This window comes from Halichoerus grypus, chromosome 13, assembly GCF_964656455.1.
Source record: "Halichoerus grypus chromosome 13, mHalGry1.hap1.1, whole genome shotgun sequence".
Lineage (NCBI taxonomy): Eukaryota > Metazoa > Chordata > Mammalia > Carnivora > Phocidae > Halichoerus > Halichoerus grypus.
This window is the reverse complement of record NC_135724.1, coordinates 27,304,724-27,326,104: the sequence shown is the minus strand read 5'-3', so window position 1 is coordinate 27,326,104 and position 21,381 is coordinate 27,304,724. Positions and strand designations below refer to the sequence as shown.

Genomic DNA, 21,381 nt, shown 5'->3' with positions numbered 1-21,381 from the left:
AGTCAAAGAACTTGAGCAATAAAATAACATGAGTATTAGATTATAACCTACAGAATAAAATAAATATGAGTCCATACTGACATAAATAAATAATAAATGGGCAAAAAGTGACACCCCTCCCTACAGAATTCCAATCAATAAATGTAGATGGAATGAGAATAACAGAAAAGTCACCATTACAACACCATGGTAATAACTGCCACAGGCAAAATCTGCTGATGGATGCTAAAGTGAGTGAGTGAAAATGTAAGCAGAAACAAGACAGCTGGTAGCATCAAAGTATCTCCTAAATATTTAGTAATTACAAAGGGGGAAATAGTAAGGTTCAGTGGAGAATTCCGGCAAACAATACATTAACTGCTTAATCAAGATTGATAAGACCAGTAGCATATCCCCATGTGATGTTCTGAGAAGGCCTATCACCTCTTCAAGTATCCTTTCCAATAACATACAACCTCAATCTAATCATAAAAATATACCAGACAAAAACTCAAATTAAGGAACGGTCTACAAAAGAACAGAAACATGGGGCCCCTGGGTGGTGCAGTCAGTTAAGTGTCTGACTCTTGGTTCTGGCTCAGGTCATCATCTCAGGGTTGTGAGATCGAGCCCCATGTCAGGGACTGCACAGAGTCTGCTGAAGTTTCTCTCTCCCTCTCCCCCTCCCCATGTTCGCTCTCTCCCTCTAAAATAAATAAATCTTTTAAAAAAAAAAAAAAGGAATAACAGAAATGTTATGGTCATCGAAGACTGAGGAACTAGCAGGAGATGGGAGGAAACAACAAAGACAGGACAACTAAATGCCCTGTAGGACCCTAGATTGGATCCTGGAATAGAAAAAGAACAGTAGTAGGAAAACTGTTGAAATCCAAATAAGTTCTACATCTGAGTTAACAGTTTTGTGCCAACATTAACTTCTTGGTTGTGACAAATGTTCTATACCACAGAATTTATGATTATGTGAGAGAGTGACATCAGAGGATGCTGCATGAAGGGTATATGGAACTCTCCGTACTATATTTACAACTTTTCATGAAGTCTGAAATGATCTCCAAAAAACAAAGACAAAAAAAAAGTTAACTGTTAAAAGAAAGTCCAGTAAAATGAGGTAGGGTTTTTAAAAAAACACCTTAGGCATTAACACACAAACTAGATACACAGCGGGGTGCCTGGGTGGCTCAGTCGTTAAGCGTCCGCCTTTGGCTCAGGTCCTGGGATCGAGCCCTGCCATCGGGCTCCCTGCTCCGCAGGAAGCCTGCTTCTCCCTCTCCCACTCCCCATGCTTGTGTTCCCTCTCTCGCTGTGTCTCTCTCTGTCAAGCAAATAAATAAAATCTTTAAAAAAAAGAAAAACCCAAACTAGAAACACAGGAAAACATGCTGATAAAGAAGAAAAAAATTATAGGAAAATTCTTTAAATAAAATTGTTACACGCAAACTGAAGAAAAATGACTACATCACCCTAATACTCCCCTTTCACTATGAAATTTTAAGAAGACAAACCTGACAGTTTCACAAGTTATCAGTGATTTTGGATTGTGCTGTCCAGCAAATGTCCAGCAAAAAAAAAGTTGACAAGAACCAAAAATGTAAGACCTTATATGTACCTAATATTAGGAAGAAAAGATAAACGGTTTTGAAATGGAATTTGAGGTCACTTGCTGGTAATGGCTACCAAACATTTACAATGGTGGTGACTGAAGAAGCAATGTGCCCCTCCAAAATTACTTTGATCTACACTGTGAACTGTGGATATCAGATTCAGATATGAGCCACACAATGCATACAAACGAATTTGTCAAATTGCCTAAAATCATGAATAACAAAAAGCATTATACAAGTATTTATAAGAAAATGAAGAAGTGGGTCTGATTACACTGCAATGATGTTTAGCACACTTCTATAATAAATAGGTTTGTCAGACTGGGAGGTCAGAAAGAGACAATCAGGAGACGGAGGCCTATGGTTACTACAGTGAGAGAAATGCTGGTGTACTGGTCAGGAGAAAAGCCAAATTTAAGTGAGTTGAATAATCAAAATATAAAATTAAGAAAATAATTTCACTTATAATGAGCAAAGAATAAAATATAGAAAGATAACTTTAACAAAAGAATTATAAAAGCTGTACTCTGAAAATTGCCAAACATCATTAAAAGAAATTAAAGACTTTATAATTGGAAACACATCCATGTTCATGGATGAGATCACAATATTGTTAAGATGGTAATCCTCCTCAAATTGATACACAAATTCAACATAATCTCAATCAAAAGTCCAGCTGCCTTTTTTGCAGAAAATGACAAGTTGGATCCTTAAACTCATAAGAAAATGCAAGGGACCCAGAGTAGACAAAACAATCTTAAAAAAGAACAAAGGAGATCTCATACTTTGTAACTTCAAAACCTACTATAAAACTAGAGTAATAAAGACAGTGTGGTTCTAGCATACAGACAAATAGATCAATGGAAGAGAATTGAGAATCCAGAAATAAAACCTTATATTTAAGGTCAATTGATTTTCAACAAGGGTGCCAAGACAATATAACGTACAACGAGCAGTCTTCAACAATGGTGCTTAACAACAGGATATCCAAAGACTGAAACTGGACCCTTACCTTCTTCCATCATGTACAAAAATCAATTCAAAAAGGATCATAGACCTAATGTAAGAGCTAAAACTTTAAAACTCTTAGAAGAAAACATAGGTGTGAATCTTAATGACCTTGGGTTACACATGACACTAAAAGTACAAACAACAAAAGAAAAAAATAAATTGAACTTCATAAAAATTAAAAATATTTGTGCTGAAAATGACACCTTGAAGAAAGTGAAAAGATAACCCATGGAATGGGAGGAAATAGTTACAAATCAATTATCTTATAAGGGACTTATATTCAGAATAAAAAAAAGAACTCTTGTAAGCCAATAATAAAAAGATGAATAACCCAATTTAAAAATGGGCAAAGGATATGAATAGACATTTCTCCAAAGAAGATATACAAATGGCACATAGAAAGATGCTAACATCATTAGCCATTACAGAAAAGCAAATCAAAATCACGAGACGCCGTGTCATATCCAGTAGGAAAACTATTTAAAGTCAGATAATGGGGCGCCTGGGTGGCTCAGTCGTTAAGCGTCTGCCTTTGGCTCAGGTCATGATCCCAGAGTCCTGAGATTGAGTCCCGCATCAGGCTCCCTGCTTCTCCCTCTCCCACTCCCTTCTTGTGTTCCCTTTCTCACTGTGTCTCTCTCTGTCAAATAAATAAAATCTTTAAAAAATAAAGTCAGATAATAAGTGACAGTAAGGATGTAGAGAAATTAGAACCTCATACACTGCTGGTGGGATTGTAACGTGATGCGGCCACTATGGAAGACAGTTTGGCAGCTCCTAACTGTGGTGATGGTTGCACAACCTTATGATCATACTAAAAACCACTGAAATACACAGTATAAATAGTGAATTGTGTCATGTGTGAATTACACCTCAAAAAGCTATGAGAGATTTTTAAAATTTACTGAGTTGACAAATGAATGAGAAGTAAGGAAGCAGAGACTGGAACGTGGAACAGAGAAGATTCTTTTTTCTCTTTTCTTAAGCTGGAAGAGACCTCTGTGGTTGTTAAATGCTAACTGGAAGAGAAGACAAGGGAGCTGGAAGCAGCCACATGACGGGCCACAGGATCAAGGGCACAGCAAGCAACCACACCTCCTCCAACCCACAGGCCTCCAGAGCCTTCCTATCCAACCTATCCCTCAGGCAGTTTTTAACCTCCGTGTGTCCCATCTCACTCCACTCCAACCCCACCTCACTCAGCCCTCTCTCCCTACTCCAGGATGGCCCTTGCAATTCCAAATTCTTTCCCTCCACTAAACAAAATGAGGTCTCCAGCTGCTAATCCCAAACTTGCCTGCCCACTCCCAGCAGCCGTAGAACAGATAATGCAGCCAGAGAATCAAATGAATTTTTTAAAAACTTCTTAGCCTCTCTGGAAAGAACACACAAGATTTTGTTTAGGTTTTATTTCCCCTGGGGTAGAACTCAGTGCTTCTCTGGGTTTCTAGAGTGGAACCAAAGAAAACTCTCTACCTGTACTGGTTAGGGAAGTTAGGTCCAAAGAGAAATTAACCTGGAGTTGGCCCAAGGAAGGAGTGGGGGGAAGGACAGAGAAGCTGGTGCTTTGATTCAAATGGACCATCCAGACCAAGGAAGGTAACCTGGAGGGAAGGATGGACAACCATTTGAGCTGATGGCAAAGGCCTGACGCTCCCTTGAGGATCCCAAGACAGACACAGGACCTCTATGGTATGAATGCAGAGAGAGAGGGGATTTGCTGAGATCATCACTGATGCCAGAGTCTCAAGAGCAGTGGTGAGCTCCCTGTGGTTTACTTCACTTTTCCAAAGCACCAAATAGGGGAGCAGGTCCTAAATGGTCTCCAAGCCTGCAGCCTCTGCCCCACCACCAATTCATTCCAAATGCCATTTTAACACTGGCTTCCGCAAAACACTGCTCTGAACACCACAAAGTCACAGCTCTCCATTTAATGAAAGACAGATTCTTACCCCTGGCACTCAGTGCCTTTGATGACTCAGTTATGATCACACCTCAAGACAAAATCTTCCTTCAGTGACCACACCAACCCCTCCACACATGCTTTACTCTGAACTCCTACAATATGTACTTGTCATCCGGCCCTGGTTACAGGTTAATTTATCTTTAAATTCTGTCCCCCCCACATAAACCACAAGTATCTTAGGGCCAGGCACTATATCTTATGTCTTTGGATCTGATCTGCCTCTGACTTTTGACAGTGTTCAATAAATGTTTCCTGAGACAAGAGTGATCACAAGGATTTATTGAGTACCAACTGTATAGTGGGCTCTGTCCTAAGTACTAGAATAAAGAAATATAAAGAAATTTTTCAATTATCCAACAAATATTTATACTTACCCTATGCTCTGGCACATTCAGAAATCTATTTTTATATACCTCTCAGAAAGCAGAGGGAATATCCAATGAATTCAGAGGAAACTCAACTTTTATGCCAAAATCTGAATCTATTCTTATACTAAAAATATAAAATTTCACTTAAAAATAAAAAAGCCAGCTTCCAATTATTTTGCCTAGAGATAAAGATATAGGAGAACATACTGTATACATAATAATCATTATACATCACAAAATAAAATTCAAACGCAACTCCATGTGTATCAAGTCATGTGTGCAAAAATTCATACTTACATAATTTTATTTTAAGCAAAAGACACGTTTCTTACAACTAAAAACACCCCGGAGATTAGGAATCTGTATTTCTTTACTTTTAATCTCCACCTAAGTTACATATAGGTAGAGAATAAATATTAAAATAATTCCACAGAAGGAAAAATAATCAAGCACTGATACAGAAATGGAAGAATTGTTAATAAACAAGGAAAAACAAACTTAACTACACATCACAGTAAACATGCTCTGGAGTGCTGTGTACATGTGGGAAAAAAACTAAAGAACTCACATAAACCACTACCAACAATTATCTCCAGGAGACAGAATTCAGGGCATTTGATTACATTTCTCTGTGTGTGTGTGTGTGTGTGTGTGTGTGTGCGAGGGCATTTGATTTCTGCTGTACATTTCTGTGTGTGTGTGTGTGTGTGTGTGTGTCCGCTCAGATGCACATACTTCTTGAAGCAATGAGCACTTTTGTAATCAGAAGAAAAATACAGAGTGTAGGTTCTGGGGCACCTGGGTGGCTCGGTTGGTTAAGCGACTGCCTTCGGCTCAGGTCATGATCCCGGAGCCCCGGGACTGAATCCCGCATCGGGCTCCTTGCTCAGCGAGGAGTCTGCTTCTCCCTCTGCCCCTCTCCCCTCTCATACTCTCACTCTCTCTCTCTCAAATAAATTAAAAAAAAAAAAAAAAGAGTGTAGGTTCCGGGAAACAAATTGGAAGTTTCCTCACTCACAGTTCTTTCTCTCTGAGCTGGAGTAAGTAAAAAAAATTACAACTCCTTTCCTTCTGTGAAAATAACGAGCTGCTTCTTTATGAACAATGAAGGTTCAAGTTTATACATTTTGTAGAATATTTCCATGAGAGTATTCTAAAGACAGGGTCTGTTTACCAATAACGTCTGTATCCGCAGCACTTAGCACAATGTCTGGCACAGAACAGATAAAAAGGGCTTGGACACGTGGGTCTGTATGAATCAAAAGCTCTTGGGGCAACTGTACCAGCTCTCCTTGGGGTGTCCAGGGATGGTGTACAGGTCAAAAGGCTTGGGGGAAGGATGTGGCCTCTACACTTTGCTCTGAATACAACATCTCCTGGCTGCCACCTCTTTCCTGCTGTATTAGCATTTTGCAGGCTTGACCTCTTCCTCCTCCTTCATACACTTCCTTCACTCAGCTTCTGGGACCCTACACTCTCGGGCACTGGGGACACATACTACCTCACTGGTCACTGCTCACACTCCTTTGTCCTCTTCTTCTCCTCTTCTCCCCAAACTCTTAAAGTTGGGGTGCCCCTGGGTTCTTTTCTTATCACCTTTCTATACTACGCTCATTCCCAAAGTAACCTAATTCAGTCTCTGGCTTTAACTATCTATATGCTAATGACTATATGCCAAAGACACCCAGATCTTTTTTTTTTTAAGATTTATTTATTTATTGGGGAGGGGGACCAGGGGAGGGTGAGAGGGAGAGGATCTCAAGCAGATTCCCCACTGAGCACGGAGCCCAGTGCGCGGCTTGATCCCACGACCCTGAGATCATGACCTGAGCCAAAATCAAGAGTTAGGTGCTCAATCGACTGATCCACCCAGGCACCCCAAAGACTCCCAGATCTTAATCCCAACCTGGAGCTCTCCCAAGCTCTAGATTCACATACCCAACCCTACCTTACATCTCCATTTGGAAGTCCAGTAGACACCGGTTTCAAAATTAGCATATTCATCACTTCTCGGCCTTTTGGCTAAGATCACGTGCAAAATTAGCATATTGAAACCTGAACTCCTGATCAGCGCCCAAACCTGTTCCACCCCCCACCTCCTCTGTCTCAGTCATCTGTGCCTGTTTTCTCTCACAGGCCAGATCCAAGCCATCAGCAAATCCTCTTGGCTCTACCTGCGGAAACTCCCAGACTTCAAACACTTCTCACCACCTCTCCCGTACAAGTCTGGTCCGAACCACTGTACCTCTTGCCTGGATTACTGCAACAGTCTCTTAAAAGGTCTCTGCCTCTACTCTTGCTCCTTTATAGTCTATTCTCCACACAGCAAGCACAGTGATCCTTTAAAGCATAACTCAGATCACACCCCTCCTCTGCCCAAAACCCTGAGGTGCTCACATACTTCACTCCAAGTAGAAGTTGCTACAAGGGCCCCCACAGCCCAGCATGACCTGGCCCTGTGTTAGGTTTCTGACATCATCCCACTACTCTCCCCTCCCTTACTCCGCCCCCTTCCCAGACTGCCTCCTTGCAGTTCTTGGGGCAGGCCAGGCAGGCCACTCCCTTAGGGCATCAGCCTGGAATATTTCTCCCCCTACATGGCTAACTCCCTCATCTCTTTCGTGTCTTTACTTATATGTCACCTTGGGAAACTGCAACCCATCCTTATCTCTCACCACTACTCCCCAACTCTGTATCCTGTTCTTTTCTCTTTTCCTAACACTTATCATCTCCTAACATATCATATATTTATTTTTTGTAGGGGGGTTGTTGGTCTGTCTTCTCCCTCGAGAATGTAAACTGCATTAAGGCCAGGTTCTTTGGTGTTCCTCTGTTATTTCCCAGGTGCCTAGAATAGTTTCTGGGTGACCAATGAGTGTTTGCTCAACAAATGAATGGACCTTGGGAGGTACAAAAGGAACTAAATAATATATAGCATCCCCTACCTTCACTCCTATTCATGGAAGGGAGCGACTAAGAAGTAGAAATCATCCAGGCTGAGAAGTAATAGGGGATGGGGATTTAAAGGTCTTTCCGGGGGCGCCTGGGTGGCTCAGTTGGTTAAGCATCTGCCTTCGGCTCAGGTTATGATCTCTGGGTCCTGGTATCGAGCCCCGCGTCGGGCTCCCTGCTCAGTAGAGAGTCTGCTTCCCTCTCTCCCTCTGCCCTTCCCCACTGCTTGTTCTCTCTGTGTCTCTCAAATAAATAAAATCTTTAAAAAATAAAAAAATTTTAAAAAGAAAGGTCTTTCCATTTCACGATCAGCTTTCTGGGCCACATCTCAGTCTATCCTTAGCAATTACCATATGCTGTTACTATTAAGGAGTTGCTAGCATTCAGAACTAATGTTTGTGTACATCCCATGACTATAAAATATACACTGCATCTGTAGAATAAGTCCAAATCTAAAAATCTACTGTTCTTAACTCATAATCTACCAAGATCACCAAAGCCAGGGTCCTCTGAGGTGGGGGATATTCTAGTAGAAGATGGTACTAAAAGAATGAAAACATTACTGGGACAATCTCTTAGGAATGAGATTAACTCCAACCTAACAATGTGAGGTCATCTACCAGATGATTAACATTGAGGAATGCAGGTCAGCTGCTGGGTAAAAAAAATCCACAAGCCACTCAAACTATCTAAAGGGAACAACACGTGACACTCCTCACTTCCTGAACTGAGTCCTGGAACTGCTCCATAAATAGCTGCCAAATTATACCACAGATAATAAAGATTTCATTAATATAGAACTTTATAATTATGGCCAAACTACAGCCAGCACTAAAAATGAATCTACTGACTCTAAAAGAACAATTTTTACAATGACAAGTATGAGGGCCTTGCTGGTGTTGTGAACTTTTTCCATTTGTTTTTTTCATTCTACTCAGAGGAAATTTACTGAATTCTTCTAAGTGACAAAGCTTGGAAGTATTCTTCAATACCAGCATCTATTCCTTACTCAACAAACATGACCAAGTGCATAAAGGGCTGTGAAGGGTACTGGAAACAAACAAGTCCTTGCCTCATTGAGGACACAGCCTGAGAGAAGAGTTTTTGACAAAATAACTACAAGTGAGACAAGTGACAAAAGGGGTGCAGGGTGTTACTGCAGGAGGGAGTAATGCAAGGGTCATGAGGGAAAGTTCTTCTAAGGAAGTACTGTTTTAGTAGGGACCTCATGACTGAGTAGTAGGTGAAGAGGGGCAGGAAGAGGTATCAGGGCAGAAGAAATAGCATGTGCAAAGGCCCTGAAGCAGAAAATATATATATATATATATATAATTGAGAACCAAAAGAGATGGTAGTGGTAAACCTAAGGTTGAAGAGAAAGATAGAAGCCAGGTCATTTAGGGCCCTGAGTCCACCATGCTAAGGACTCTGGACTCTATCCGCAGGGTAATGGGGAACCTTTGAAAGGTTTTAAGGAGGAGAGTTATCAGTTTTGTTTTTTGTTTTGTTTTGTTTTGTTTAAAGATTTTATTTATTTAGGGGTGCCTGGGTGGCTCAGTTGTTAAGCGTCTGCCTTCGGCTCAGGTCATGATCCCAGGGTCCTGGGATCGAGCCCCGCATCGGGCTCCCTGCTCAGCAGGGAAGCCTGCTTCTCCATCTCCCACTCCCCATGCTTGTGTTCCCTCTCTCACTGTGTCTCTCTCTGTCAAATAATAAATAAAATCTTTAAAAAAATAAAATAAAAAATAAAACAATCAATCGGCTTTAGTTTACAGAATGGGCAGCAAGAATGAATTTGGAAAGGCCAGTTTAGCAGAAATCCAAGAACTCTTCCTTGGAGGATGGTGGTGGTAGGATGGAGAAAAACGAGCAGAATTAAGAGAATATTTAGGAACCACAACTGGCAAGACTTAGTGACTGATTAGATTTGGAGAGTGAAGAAAAAGTATGTGTCCAGGATTTCTGGTTTGACCAAATATCTCTGGAATGAAGGCCTCTTCAAATAAATTAACAGAGGGGCGCCTGGGTGGCTCAGTCGTTAAGCATCTGCCTTCGGCTCAGGTCGTGATCCCAGGGTCCTGGGATCGAGCCCCGCATCAGGCTCCCTGCTCCATGGGAAGCCTGCTTCTCCCTCTCCCACTCCCCCTGCTTGTGTTCCCTCTCTCGCTGTGTCTCTCTCTGTCAAATAAATAAATAAAATCTTTTTAAAAATTAATTAATTAATTAACGTATGTCTGTGAAAGAAAATTGCCTGAAATGTGTCAATAAAATGAGCAATTGGTTTTTCTTGACAGATTAAAAGCTTAAGGTTTTTATTTCAGAAATCCTGTTGCAAACAAAATAACTTGACACAGAATCCTCTTAACTGTTTTTAAGTATTTATAGACAGAGGGGCGTCTGGGTGGCTCAGTCGTTAAGCGTCTGCCTTCGGCTCAGGTCATGATCCCAGGGTGCTGGGATTGAGCCCCACATCGGGCTCCCTGCTCAGGGCTCCCTGCTCAGCAGGAAGCCTGCTTCTCCTTCTCCCACTCCCCCTGCTTGTGTTCCTGCTCTCGCTATCTCTCGCTGTCAAATAAATAAATAAAATCTTTAAAAAAAGTATTTATAGACAGACATATAGATATATGAATTATTTATTAAGCTACTGGATTGAGATTTTTGGCTTTACCTTGAGTTGTCAAACTGCATGACTTTGGGCCTACCATTTAACTTCTCTGGGCTTTAGTTTCATCATTCGTTTGGAAAAAAAAAAAAAAAAGCTCTACAGAGTAAGATTTAACATTCTGCCCTCTACATGACTGATGTTTACATGTTATGCACTACCATATTCTAGGTTCAGGGACCTTATGCATGGTTCAGCAAGGGCTTTTTTTAATTCCTCCTCCATCTAGCTAGTTCTTTACCAGCCCAATACAATGAAAAATTATTTCTCTTAAATATGCTTCTTAAATTAGATAGCAAAATGGCTTTCACCCCAAAGAGTAACTCCTCACAGGCCTGGGTATGCCGGCGTGCATAACTCCATTACAGCCTTTTTAAAATGCACAATGAAACAGCATCAATCATTTATGGCTTATTAAATACAGTATCTTTGAACACCTGTCTCCTGCCAAAACTTTGTTCCCATGAGAAAATCAGATTTGGGTACCATTTTTAAGGTACACTTGCTCTGCAATATCACCCACTTGTCGGAAAGGAAATTTCCAGTAATTGTAATACTACCCTCATTATTTCCTTAATATAAATTCAGTTCCAGGTAAGCCAGAATAATCTAGGTCCAGTCATCCAGGGGCAGCATTTAACCTGTTCACTGTAAAATAAATGTCATTTCAGGAAATATACAGGAGAAAAATTAAAACCCAAGCTGCACCTGAAACAAAACAAACCAACAAAAGTAACCCAGAAAATTCAAATCCATCTCTACTGTGTGAGTCCTGCCCTGGTTTAATTTCTGGACATTCGTCCCCCATCATAAACGACCAGGATAATGAGAAATAAACAGCAGCAGCACCACTATCACCTTGAATTTCAAAAGTGAAAAGGTACATCGCTACAATCTTTCTATCTGTCGCTATCAATAAAGCTCTGCCAGAGGGTCCATGCTATGCGTGGAGGACAGGTTCCTTCCCTCTTTGTGCATGAGAGGACTGAAAATGTTCCCAGATGTAAAGGACAAAAGAGACAACGATGAAGCTGGGGATTGAAAAGATGCTCCACGGCAGGAACCCAGACCCAGGTGGGGAAAAGTCAAGAAGAAAGCAGAAAAGAAAGAGCCCACTGAGATCAGAGGAGGAGAAGGAAAATAGGGCTCCTGACCAAATCTGGTAGGGGAACGTGGAGATGGAATAGATGAACAGGACTGGCGTCAGTGGGTGGTGGGATCAAATACTGGGAGGTGCGGGCAGAGACTGCGGACGGCTCAGGAAATGGGTAGTCCTGGCTGGAGAGGGAGGCCCAAGAGAGGAAAAAGGAGACAGGGCGCATCCGCCACGGTCTCGGGAGGGTGGCGGGGAGATCCTCACCTTGGTTTTAGTCCGGCTGGCCTTGGCCTTGGCCCGGCGCGGGGGCCTCACCGCCTCGGCCATAGACCCTGCGGTAGCGCCGTCGCCGTTTGTTTTTGTCAAAACCCTGCGCTTCCCACAACCTGTCCAGTTCCGGCCGCCGGACTTATCACGTGACCGGGCCTCCACCACTCCCGGAGAAGGGGCGGCAGCACAGGGACGCTACGGGCCGCGACGTAGGACAAAGCACTCCAGGAAGCACGTTTTTTTCCCTGAAGGATGGTGGCTCCGCCCCCTTCCCTCAGGCCCCACCCCGTACCCCGTACGCGCGGGTTCGTTCGGTTGTGTGGAGCCCTGGTGCCGACTGTCCGGGTTGAGAGTGCGTCTGTCTCTCCGGCCTGCACTCGGTGTGGAGCCCGGGTGCGCTGGCATACCTCACCCCCGCCGGCTTAAAGGAGTCCGGGGAGGTATGTTTATTTATCAATCTTCTTTTGACCTGTAGTTAAGTAGATCCAGTCAGCGTCAATCTCTGCTTTGCGCCCGTGATGTGCCCTTGAGATTTCCACCTCGCTTCCCTCTTTTGTAAAGGGGAACGATGATATTTGATGAAGATTAAATGTGCTAATCGTGAAAGGTACTTGTGGAGCGACAGGCATGTCAGTAAATGGAAGTTATCATTACTATACAAATTGCCAGACAGAAAATAAGACACCTGTCCCGAGAAGGGCAGAGAAGAAATAAGACACATAAAAGTTTTATTATAGATTTTCCATACCTTGCTTCATTTTTATAAAATTCCAGATGTTAAAAACCTGGCCCCTTCTCCCTTCCCCAGCTGTTCAATTTCTTTTTTCCAAAGCACTTAGTGCCTCTTAAAATACTATATAATTTGCTTTTATGTTTGTGTCTGTCAGCTCCTCCAGAATGTAAGCTCTTAAAGGGCAAGGGTTCTTGGTTTTGTTCCCTGTTGTATCCCCAGGGCCTCCACAACACGGGGCCAGCCTAGAGCAGATGCTCAATAAATATTTGATGAATGGAACAAATGAATGTGAGTTGTTTTGTCTGGTGGTGGGGTAAGATAGTTAAGATGGCTTCTATGGGAGGAAAATAAGACTATCCACCCACTGGTGGCATATCCTAGAATGAAAAATCCAGGAATATGATATGAGAAATGGGAAGCACTTAAGAGATACACACTGCACAGTGACTTGTTTATGAGCTATTTGATCATATACAGTTTCACATATTTTGAAATCCTCAACAACAAAAATGTTATCAAGCCGCTCAGAACGCACATGCACTTTGTATACCTGTGTGTGTGTGTGTGTGTGTGTTTGTGTGTTTATTTATTTATGTGTAATGGGCGAGATTTGGCAAATATGAACAAAATCTTTTTACCACCTTTACTACCCATTAATTTTGCTGGTGTTTCTTCAGGTCTGGAATACCCTTTCTGGTTTAGACCAATTCAATTCCTTTTTGGCCTTCGAAGTTCTCTATGTGTTAGTCACTACTTAGCAAAACAGAACTGACCCCACCTTCACTTTCTATGGTTCACAATTTAGTTGGGAAGCAGACACAATGCATAGATAAATTGCGATAAATATATCACAGCCAGGCCACCTGGGTGGCTCAGTCGTTAAGCATCCTCAGGTCATGATCCCAGAGTCGTGGGATCGAGCCCTCCATCGGGCTCCCTGCTCAGCGGGAAGCCTGCTTCTCCCTCTCCCATTCCCCCTGCGTGTGTTACCTCTCTCGCTGTGTCTCTCTCTGTCAAATAAATAAATATCACAGCCTAAAGGGAAAAGCGGCATACTTTACATTTATAAACTGAATTTTGTAAAAAAATTTTGCAAAAAAAAATATATATATATATATGAACTGAATTTGTTAGACCTTAGTACTGTAAGTAGTTAGTTTTGCTAGTCAGTTCAGGCAATAGAAGAAATTAATCTATATTAAACTTAATACTGTAGTTTTAAATGCTTGAGGGAATTTAAATCACAATGGGACCAATTGTTTAACAAAATTTGGTCTATTGAATTTGAATGACCAAATGTTAAAGTTCCCTCTTGAAAGTGATTATTAAAATTTATTAGATTTATAAATAGAATGTTGAGATGAAATAATAGAATGTTGAGATTTATAAAGATAAAGACTTAAGAAAAACTAAATTAAAAAAAGAAAAAGAAAAACTAAATTTTACAATGTATATGACTAATAAATTGAACATTAATTTTGAAATAATTTAAAAGGTCAATTTCAAAAAACAAAATAACGATAAATGTACATAAACGCTACCTGCAGACACCCTAAAAAATGTACATTGACGGCAAGCATGGTTAATCACTTACCTAATTTAACAGTGAAGGGTTTGCTACTAAGATTCTTGGGCAGTAATCACCATTTCCTGAGCTCTTACTATCAGTCAGGAACTGTTCTGAGTACTTTTCACATAACTCATTTGATTCTCATAACAATCCTGCAAAGTCTTTTGTTTTATTGTTCTCATGTTATAGACAGGGACTAAGGCTCAGAGAAGTTAAATTATTTGCCTACGGTCACTCTAGCGAGCTAGCCTGAGCTAGTAAGTGGGGGAGCTGGGATTTGAACCAATGCAATTGTACAGTATAAATAAATAGACTTTTTTTTAAAGATTCTATTTATTTGACAGAGAGAGAGCACAAGCTGGGGAATGGCAGGCCGAGGAGAGGGAGAAGCAGACTCCCCGCTGAGCAGGGACCCCCCCCCCCCCCCCCCCGATGTGGGGCTCAATCCCAGGACTCTGGGATCTGACCTGAGCTGAAGGCAGACGCTTAACTGACTGAGCCACACAGGCGCCCCTAAATAGACTTTTAAGATAGGTAGCTAGGCTTACTCTCTCCATATTTGTGATACTCTAAACTTACACATTGGAGCTGAGATGAATATCAGAAATATTTCATTTAAAAGATACTGGGTTAGGGGCGCCTGGGTGGCTCAGTCGTTAAGCGTCTGCCTTAGGTCATGATCCCAGGGTCCTGGGATCGAGCCCCGCATCGGGCTCCCTGCTCTGCGGGAAGCTTGCTTCTCCCTCTCCCACTCCCCCTGCTAGTGTTCCCTCTCTCGCTGTGTCTCTCTGTCAAAGAAATAATAAAATCTTAAAAAAAAAAAAAAAGATACTGGGTTATTCAGAACGGTCACAGCATTGACTGTTGGGTATTGGTTTTATATATATTTTTCTTTCCTTCACAAAATTCTATAATAGTTTTAAATTTTAATATTCTTAAATGTATCTGCAAGCAACATAAAGTACAACATAGAAAAACATGTAATAGAAAGTTAACCCTCCTCTCCCTAGAGTTAACCATTATTAACAGTTCAGTATGTATCCTTTCAGACATCCTACCCATGTACAAATATTACATTCTTAAATACTCAATGTCCATGTATATATTGTCTGTAACCTTTTAATTAATAAATTCTGGAGATATTTCCTTGTAAGGAAAATGGCTCTATTTCATTTTTCCCTTAATTAATTAAATATTCCCTAACTTTATTTAAACACACTTCTGATGGCCATTAAATTGTTTCTGATTTTTCACTATTAAAAGCAATGCTTAGGGGCTGGCTCAGTCGGTAGAGGATGCAATTCTTGATCTTGGGGTTGCAAGTTTGAGCCCCATGTTGGGTATAGAGATTACTTTAAAAAAAATCTTAAAAAAAAAATGCTTACAAATGACCATACTTGTACATTTTTTGTGCATGTGTACTTCTATAAGATAGATGCCTAGCTGTAAAATTGCTGATCGAAGAGATATTCTGAATTTTAATTTTAATCAGTATTTACCAAATTTCCTTCCAATGGGTTATATTCATTTTCATTGCAGCTTTCAGAATTTAAAATAATTTTGGGGGCATCTGGGTGGCTTAATCAGTTAAGCATCTGCCCTTGGCTCAGGTCATGATCCCAGGGTCCTGGGACAGAGCCCCACATCAGGCTCCCTGCTCAGCAGGCTCTCTGCTTCTCCCTCTCACTCTGCCTGCTGCTCCTACTGCTTGTTCTCTCTCCCTCGCTCTCTCTCTCTCTCTGCCAAATAAATAAAATCTTAAAAAAAAATTTTTTTAATGAAATAATTTTCAATCTCATGAGAAAAATCCCAATTTAAAACAATTACCAGGCATTCATAAAAGGAGTATAATTCACATACTATATTACAGTATTCCAAAATTTCGTAAGAGCCTGATTCCTAAGGCAGCCAGCATCTGGAACAGTATTTGCCATAACAGGGGTTCAATGAAAGCTGCTGCACTCAGGAAGGAGCGCTGGGTAAACCTTTCTTAAACTCCCCTATGAAATTAGATTCCAGAAGCTCTGTTGCCATCTGGTGGTAATTTCCCCCTGATGACACCTCCTCTGACATGATTTCCGAGAAGTCCTCCATTCTACAGTTAATTACTTCCTCAGTCTGTATGAGGCATTAATTATTTCATCATCCGTGATTACTAAACATATTTTTTAAAAAATTATGAGGAAATCACATTATTTCTAAATTTTTTTCAGTTTCTTGAGACAATTAGCTGGAAGTGCAAGTACCAAAAATATCCTGCCTACATTTTTTTGAAGACTCTTGTATAGACGGGAGCTCTTCTATTAATAGACTTTTGCTTCCACAGGAAGCAAAACATATAAAACTTATCTTTTTTCTATTATTTCCCCTCTCGTAATCTTCCCCACTTAAAAAAAAAAAAAAGTTAAATGAGTCATAGAAATGGTGAGTTATTTGTACCTCCCAAAACATCAGATACCTGCTGGTGTCCCACTCATATCTCCTTGGCATTTATGATTTCTGAATATGCAGATCCAAACTCCTATTGTCACATCTTTGCCTCAGAGCTCCCTTTGGCCACGTGTATGCAGGTGCCAGGGAAATACTGCATCCCCCTAAACTGAAAGCAGCCCTCAACCACTGACAGATGGGGATTGACATATAAATACCATTATGGGTTGAATTGTATCCCTCAAAATGCATATATTGAAGTCCTAACTCGCAGTACTTGAGAATGTGACCTTATTTGGAGATAGGATCTTTAGAGAGATAATCAAGTTAAAATGAGGTCATAAGGGTGGGCCCTAATCCAATATGACCTGTATCCTTATACAAAGGTGGAATTTGGACCAGAAATATGCAGAGAGGTAAGACAACCATCCACTAGGCGAGGAGAGAAGCCTAGAACAGCTCCTTCCTACACAGCCCTTAGAAGAAACCAACTCTGCTGACACCGTGACTTTGGACTTCTAAACTCCCCAACTGTGAGAAAACACATTTCTGTTGTTTAAGCCAATCAGTGTGTGGTACTTTCTTATAGCAGCTTTAGCAAACTAATACACACACGCTGCTCCCTCACACCTGGCCTGGACTAACACTGTGATCTGTGTTCTGTGCTGTTTCCCAGAGTCCCCCATGGGATTCAGCTCCAATTGCCCACAGTGGCAACTTCCTTGATAACACAGTCTTTATTCACTTCCTTCTCTTCCCTTTTTCAGTTCCCATTTCACTACTAGGTCCACCTCCGAAATGAACTACTTGATCTCGAACTCTCAAACTCTTGAACTCCTGGTCTCCAGGCCTCCTTGAGGAACCCAGACAAGACTGTATCAGAAACGGTACTCAGATGTCAGGATGGCATTCTGGAATCAGACCCCTTCCCAGCCAGATGGTCACAAGATCTCGCTGCTTACGGAAGTGGAGTGAGGGGTGATGACCACTGACCTGAAGCATCACAATTATTGGAGGCCTCATCTGTGGGGACTCAGGGCAAGATTCAGGGGGACAGTCTTATACAACATTCCTGACATTTGAGAGATGTGGGGTGAAGTGTAGCTATAAGGACCATAGAGTGGGTTGGTTGTCAAAGGCTGTCAGTGTACCAAAGAGAATTACAAGCTCAGGCCACTAGGACTAACAAGAAAGCCAGAAAGCCTCTACGGTAACATGGACAGAAATGCATTTTACAGAAGTTACAAAGGAAACAGGAACATGAAATAATGTTACTCTAAACTAGCTTATCCTCATTTAGACCCCCCTGAGTCAGGTCCAGGGGGCACTCTGGAACACATGGTACATTCTGGAACAGGTGAGGGCAAATCCAGAAGGCCAGGACATCACACAAACACAGACATCTCCACCAGCTTCCTCTGTCGCGCCCATGCTTCTCCTTCCAGCTCATACCTGCAGCCTCAGAGGAGGTGTCCTTCAACCCGGTGTGTGGAGAAGAGCAAAAGCACTCATGCCTGGTTCCAGAATAAATCATCTCTGTATGTTAATTGTTGTTCATCTCTATGTGGACTCCTGCCACACGACAGCCCCACCCAGGATGAAGAGAAGTGCTCCCCGTGGGCAGCGCATCAAGTAAGCCAGCTGGTCATCACGTGGTGCGAAAGGAAAGGAGCCCCAGGTAAGCACGGACGCAGACTGCTGGGCAATGGTGCACGACTTGACTGATGGATCAGGGAATGGGATCAGAAGACTGAACACAAAAGAATGGGCAACAAAATGTGAAATCTGTGTGTCTTACACCAGCACCCACAAGAAACTACTCATCAAAGGAGGTGCAGAGCAACCAGGTAGGTAGGATGACTCATCCAGGGACGTCCAGCCAGCCTCTGTCCTTGGCCATGCCAGTGCTCCCTCAGTGGACTCATGAGCAGAGTAGCTGTGGTAGCAGGGATGAAGACTTTTACGCCAGGCCCACCTTAGTGGCTACTGCTAAATGTCTGACCAATTAGCCCCTGAAGCTGAAGGTGAGCCCTAAATATGTTCTCATCCCCCCAAGGAGACCAACCAGCCACTTGGTGGAAATGTGATTCCATTGAACTCCTTCCACTCTAGAAGGAGCAGAGCTTCGCCTCTACTGGGACTGATTCCAAGGGTGGAGTCTCCTCTTCTGCTGGCAGTGTCTTGGCCGACAATGCTATCCGAAGGCTCCAAGAGGATCTCATGTATCGTCATGAAATTCCACGTAACATCACCTTAGACCAGTGTTTGCCAAACTGTTTTTCATTACCCTTCATTAGACACTTTCTTCCAATTGCCACTCCCATGAAATTTTAATAGCACAGATATACTGTATCCCTGTATATGCACCATATGTGTATCTGTGCTTTAAACATAAGAAGACTAAGATTAGTTTTTCCCATCAAGAACCAATTTTCACCCCTTGTGAGTAATACTGCCCCCACTGAGAATGCATACCTTACACCAAGAGCTTCACTTCATAGTGAAGTTGGTGCAACAACAGGGAAATGCCCATGGACTCCACTTTGTCTACTACATGCCACGTCACCTAGAAGCTGCTGTCCCGACAGAATGTTGGAATGGCCTTGTAAAGGTGTGGCAGCTTGAGAATACGTTGCAGGGATTGGGGTGCTGGTCTTAATGATGAGGTCTTATATGGTGCTTATATAGCCATAATATGGTACTAGATGTTGACTCCAATAGATAGAAAACACAGGTCTGGGAGCAAAGGGATGAGAGTGGCTTCTGCCACCAGAGATTACACTGACCCACTTGGGAAACTGGTGCTTCCCATCTCTTCAACTTTAGGCTCTGCTGGACTAGAGCATCTCGCTCTATGTGGTTGCCAGGAGATGCATCAACTATGGGGCATAGAAAGGGTTCCACTGGGGCGCCTGGGTGGCTCAGTCAGTTAAGCATCTGCCTTCAGCTCAGGTCATGATCCTGGGGTCCTGGGATTGAGCCCATGTCAGGCTCCTTGCTCAGTGGGGAGTCTGCTTTTCCCTCTCCCTCTGACCCTCCCCCCACTCATGCTCTCTCTCTCTCTCTCTCTCAAGTAAATAAATAATCTTGGGGCACCTGGGTGGCTCAGTTGGTTAAGCAACTGCCTTCGGCTCAGGTCACGATACTGGAGTCCCGGGATCGAGTCCCACATCAGGCTCCCTGCTCAGCAGGGAGTCTGCTTCTCCCTCTGACCCTCCCCCCTCTCATGCTCTCTCTCCCTCATTCTCTCTCTCAAGTAAATAAATAAAATCTTTAAATAAATAAATAAATAAATAATCTTGAAAGAAAGAAAGAGAAAGAAAAGGAGGGAAGGAAGGAAGAAAGAAAAAGAAAGAGAAAGAAAAAGAAAAAGAAAGAAAAAGTTCATTTTACTAAAACTGTGGCTGATGCCTAGTCATGCCAGTAAATGAGCAAGAAAAGAAAGGAGTAACTGTCCCAGCAGGAGTAGATGATTATCATGAGGAAAGTGGGACAGGGAGGAATATATCTGGAACACAGGAGTTTCACTGGGATGCCTCTGGGGGTTGCCATGCCTGGTGAAAAATTATCAGTTGGCAATTTCAGCAAACAGGGTCTGACAAGAGCCTGATAACCAGGGGCTGAGACCCCTTAGGGATGAGGGTTTAGGTCACCCCACCAGTCATGCAACCTAGACAAGCAGTAGATTTGCCAAGGGGGAAGGGAATCTAGAATGTGTGGTATTAATTTGCTAGGGCTGCCATATCAAAATACCACAAACTGGATGGCATAAACAATAGAAATTCATTTTCTTGCAGTTCTGGAAGCTAGCAGTCCAAGATTAAGGTGCTGGTTGGTTTCCTCTGAGGCCTCTCTCCGGGCTTGCAGATGGCTATCTTCTGGTTGTTTTTCAAAGGTCGTCCCTTTGTGCACACTCACCCCTGGTGTCTCTTTCTCTTCTTAGAAGGATGCCAATCAGAATGGATTAGTGCCCCACCCCAGGGACCTCATTTCAACTTAATCACCTCTTTCAAGGCCCTATCTCCAAACACAGTCACATTCTGAGGTGTGGAGGATTGGGACTTCAACATATAAATTTGGAGGGGGCTGTGGGCAGAATATGATTCACTCCATAACAGGCTGGTGGAGGAAGGAGATGATGAATAGCAGTTATAGACTCAGGACCATCTATAGCAAGGGACTATAGCTTGTCCTACTAAACCTCCTGGTGTGCGTGTGCGTGTGCATGTACGTGTGTGTGTGTGTGTGTGTGTGTGCATGTTGGAAACCAGAACTTGAAGAAGTGATGGCAGGCAGGGTGGAGTAAAATTCATGAGGGCACAGATGGATCTGAGCCACGCAGGGGTGAGCCACGCAGGGGTCAGCCACTGTCAGGGCACCATCCACATTCCTTCTGCACTTACCGTTCCTTTACAGGGCAGCCCAAATTCCGACTGCCAGGAACTGCCCCTCCCAAGGACTCTCTCGGCAATCTGGATCCCACTCTGCTTGGCATTTCTGCATTTCAGGCAGGTCAGAGATGCCAGGGAATTCATCCTCCCTGGGGGTGGCCCTCAACCAGTGAGTGCAGGGAGCTGGGGAAGGAATATCACCGCTCCTCTCCACTGGTGAGTCGGCTTGAGGTGTGTGTCCCACACGGTTCCCCAGGAGTCCCCAGACTGAAGCTCCAGTGTCCGCAGTGCTGACTGGCTCAATAGTGCAGGCCTTTTTGCTTTCCTTCCC

At 42.6% G+C, this 21,381-nt stretch overlaps 1 protein-coding gene across 3 annotated transcripts in view; it reads right to left on the bottom strand.

The window, feature by feature from the left end:
• Nucleotides 1–12,066, bottom strand: part of EPG5 (ectopic P-granules 5 autophagy tethering factor) — a 103,815-nt gene extending 91,749 nt beyond the window's left edge. For all 3 annotated transcript variants that reach the window (XM_036107576.2, XM_036107577.2, XM_078060376.1), the window contains exon 1: nt 11,921–12,066. In XM_036107576.2, the coding sequence (XP_035963469.2) occupies nt 11,921–11,983 (63 nt within the window). In that variant the 5' untranslated portion in view covers nt 11,984–12,066. The remainder of the gene's footprint in view (nt 1–11,920) is intronic.
• Nucleotides 12,067–21,381: the final 9,315 nt, after the last annotated feature.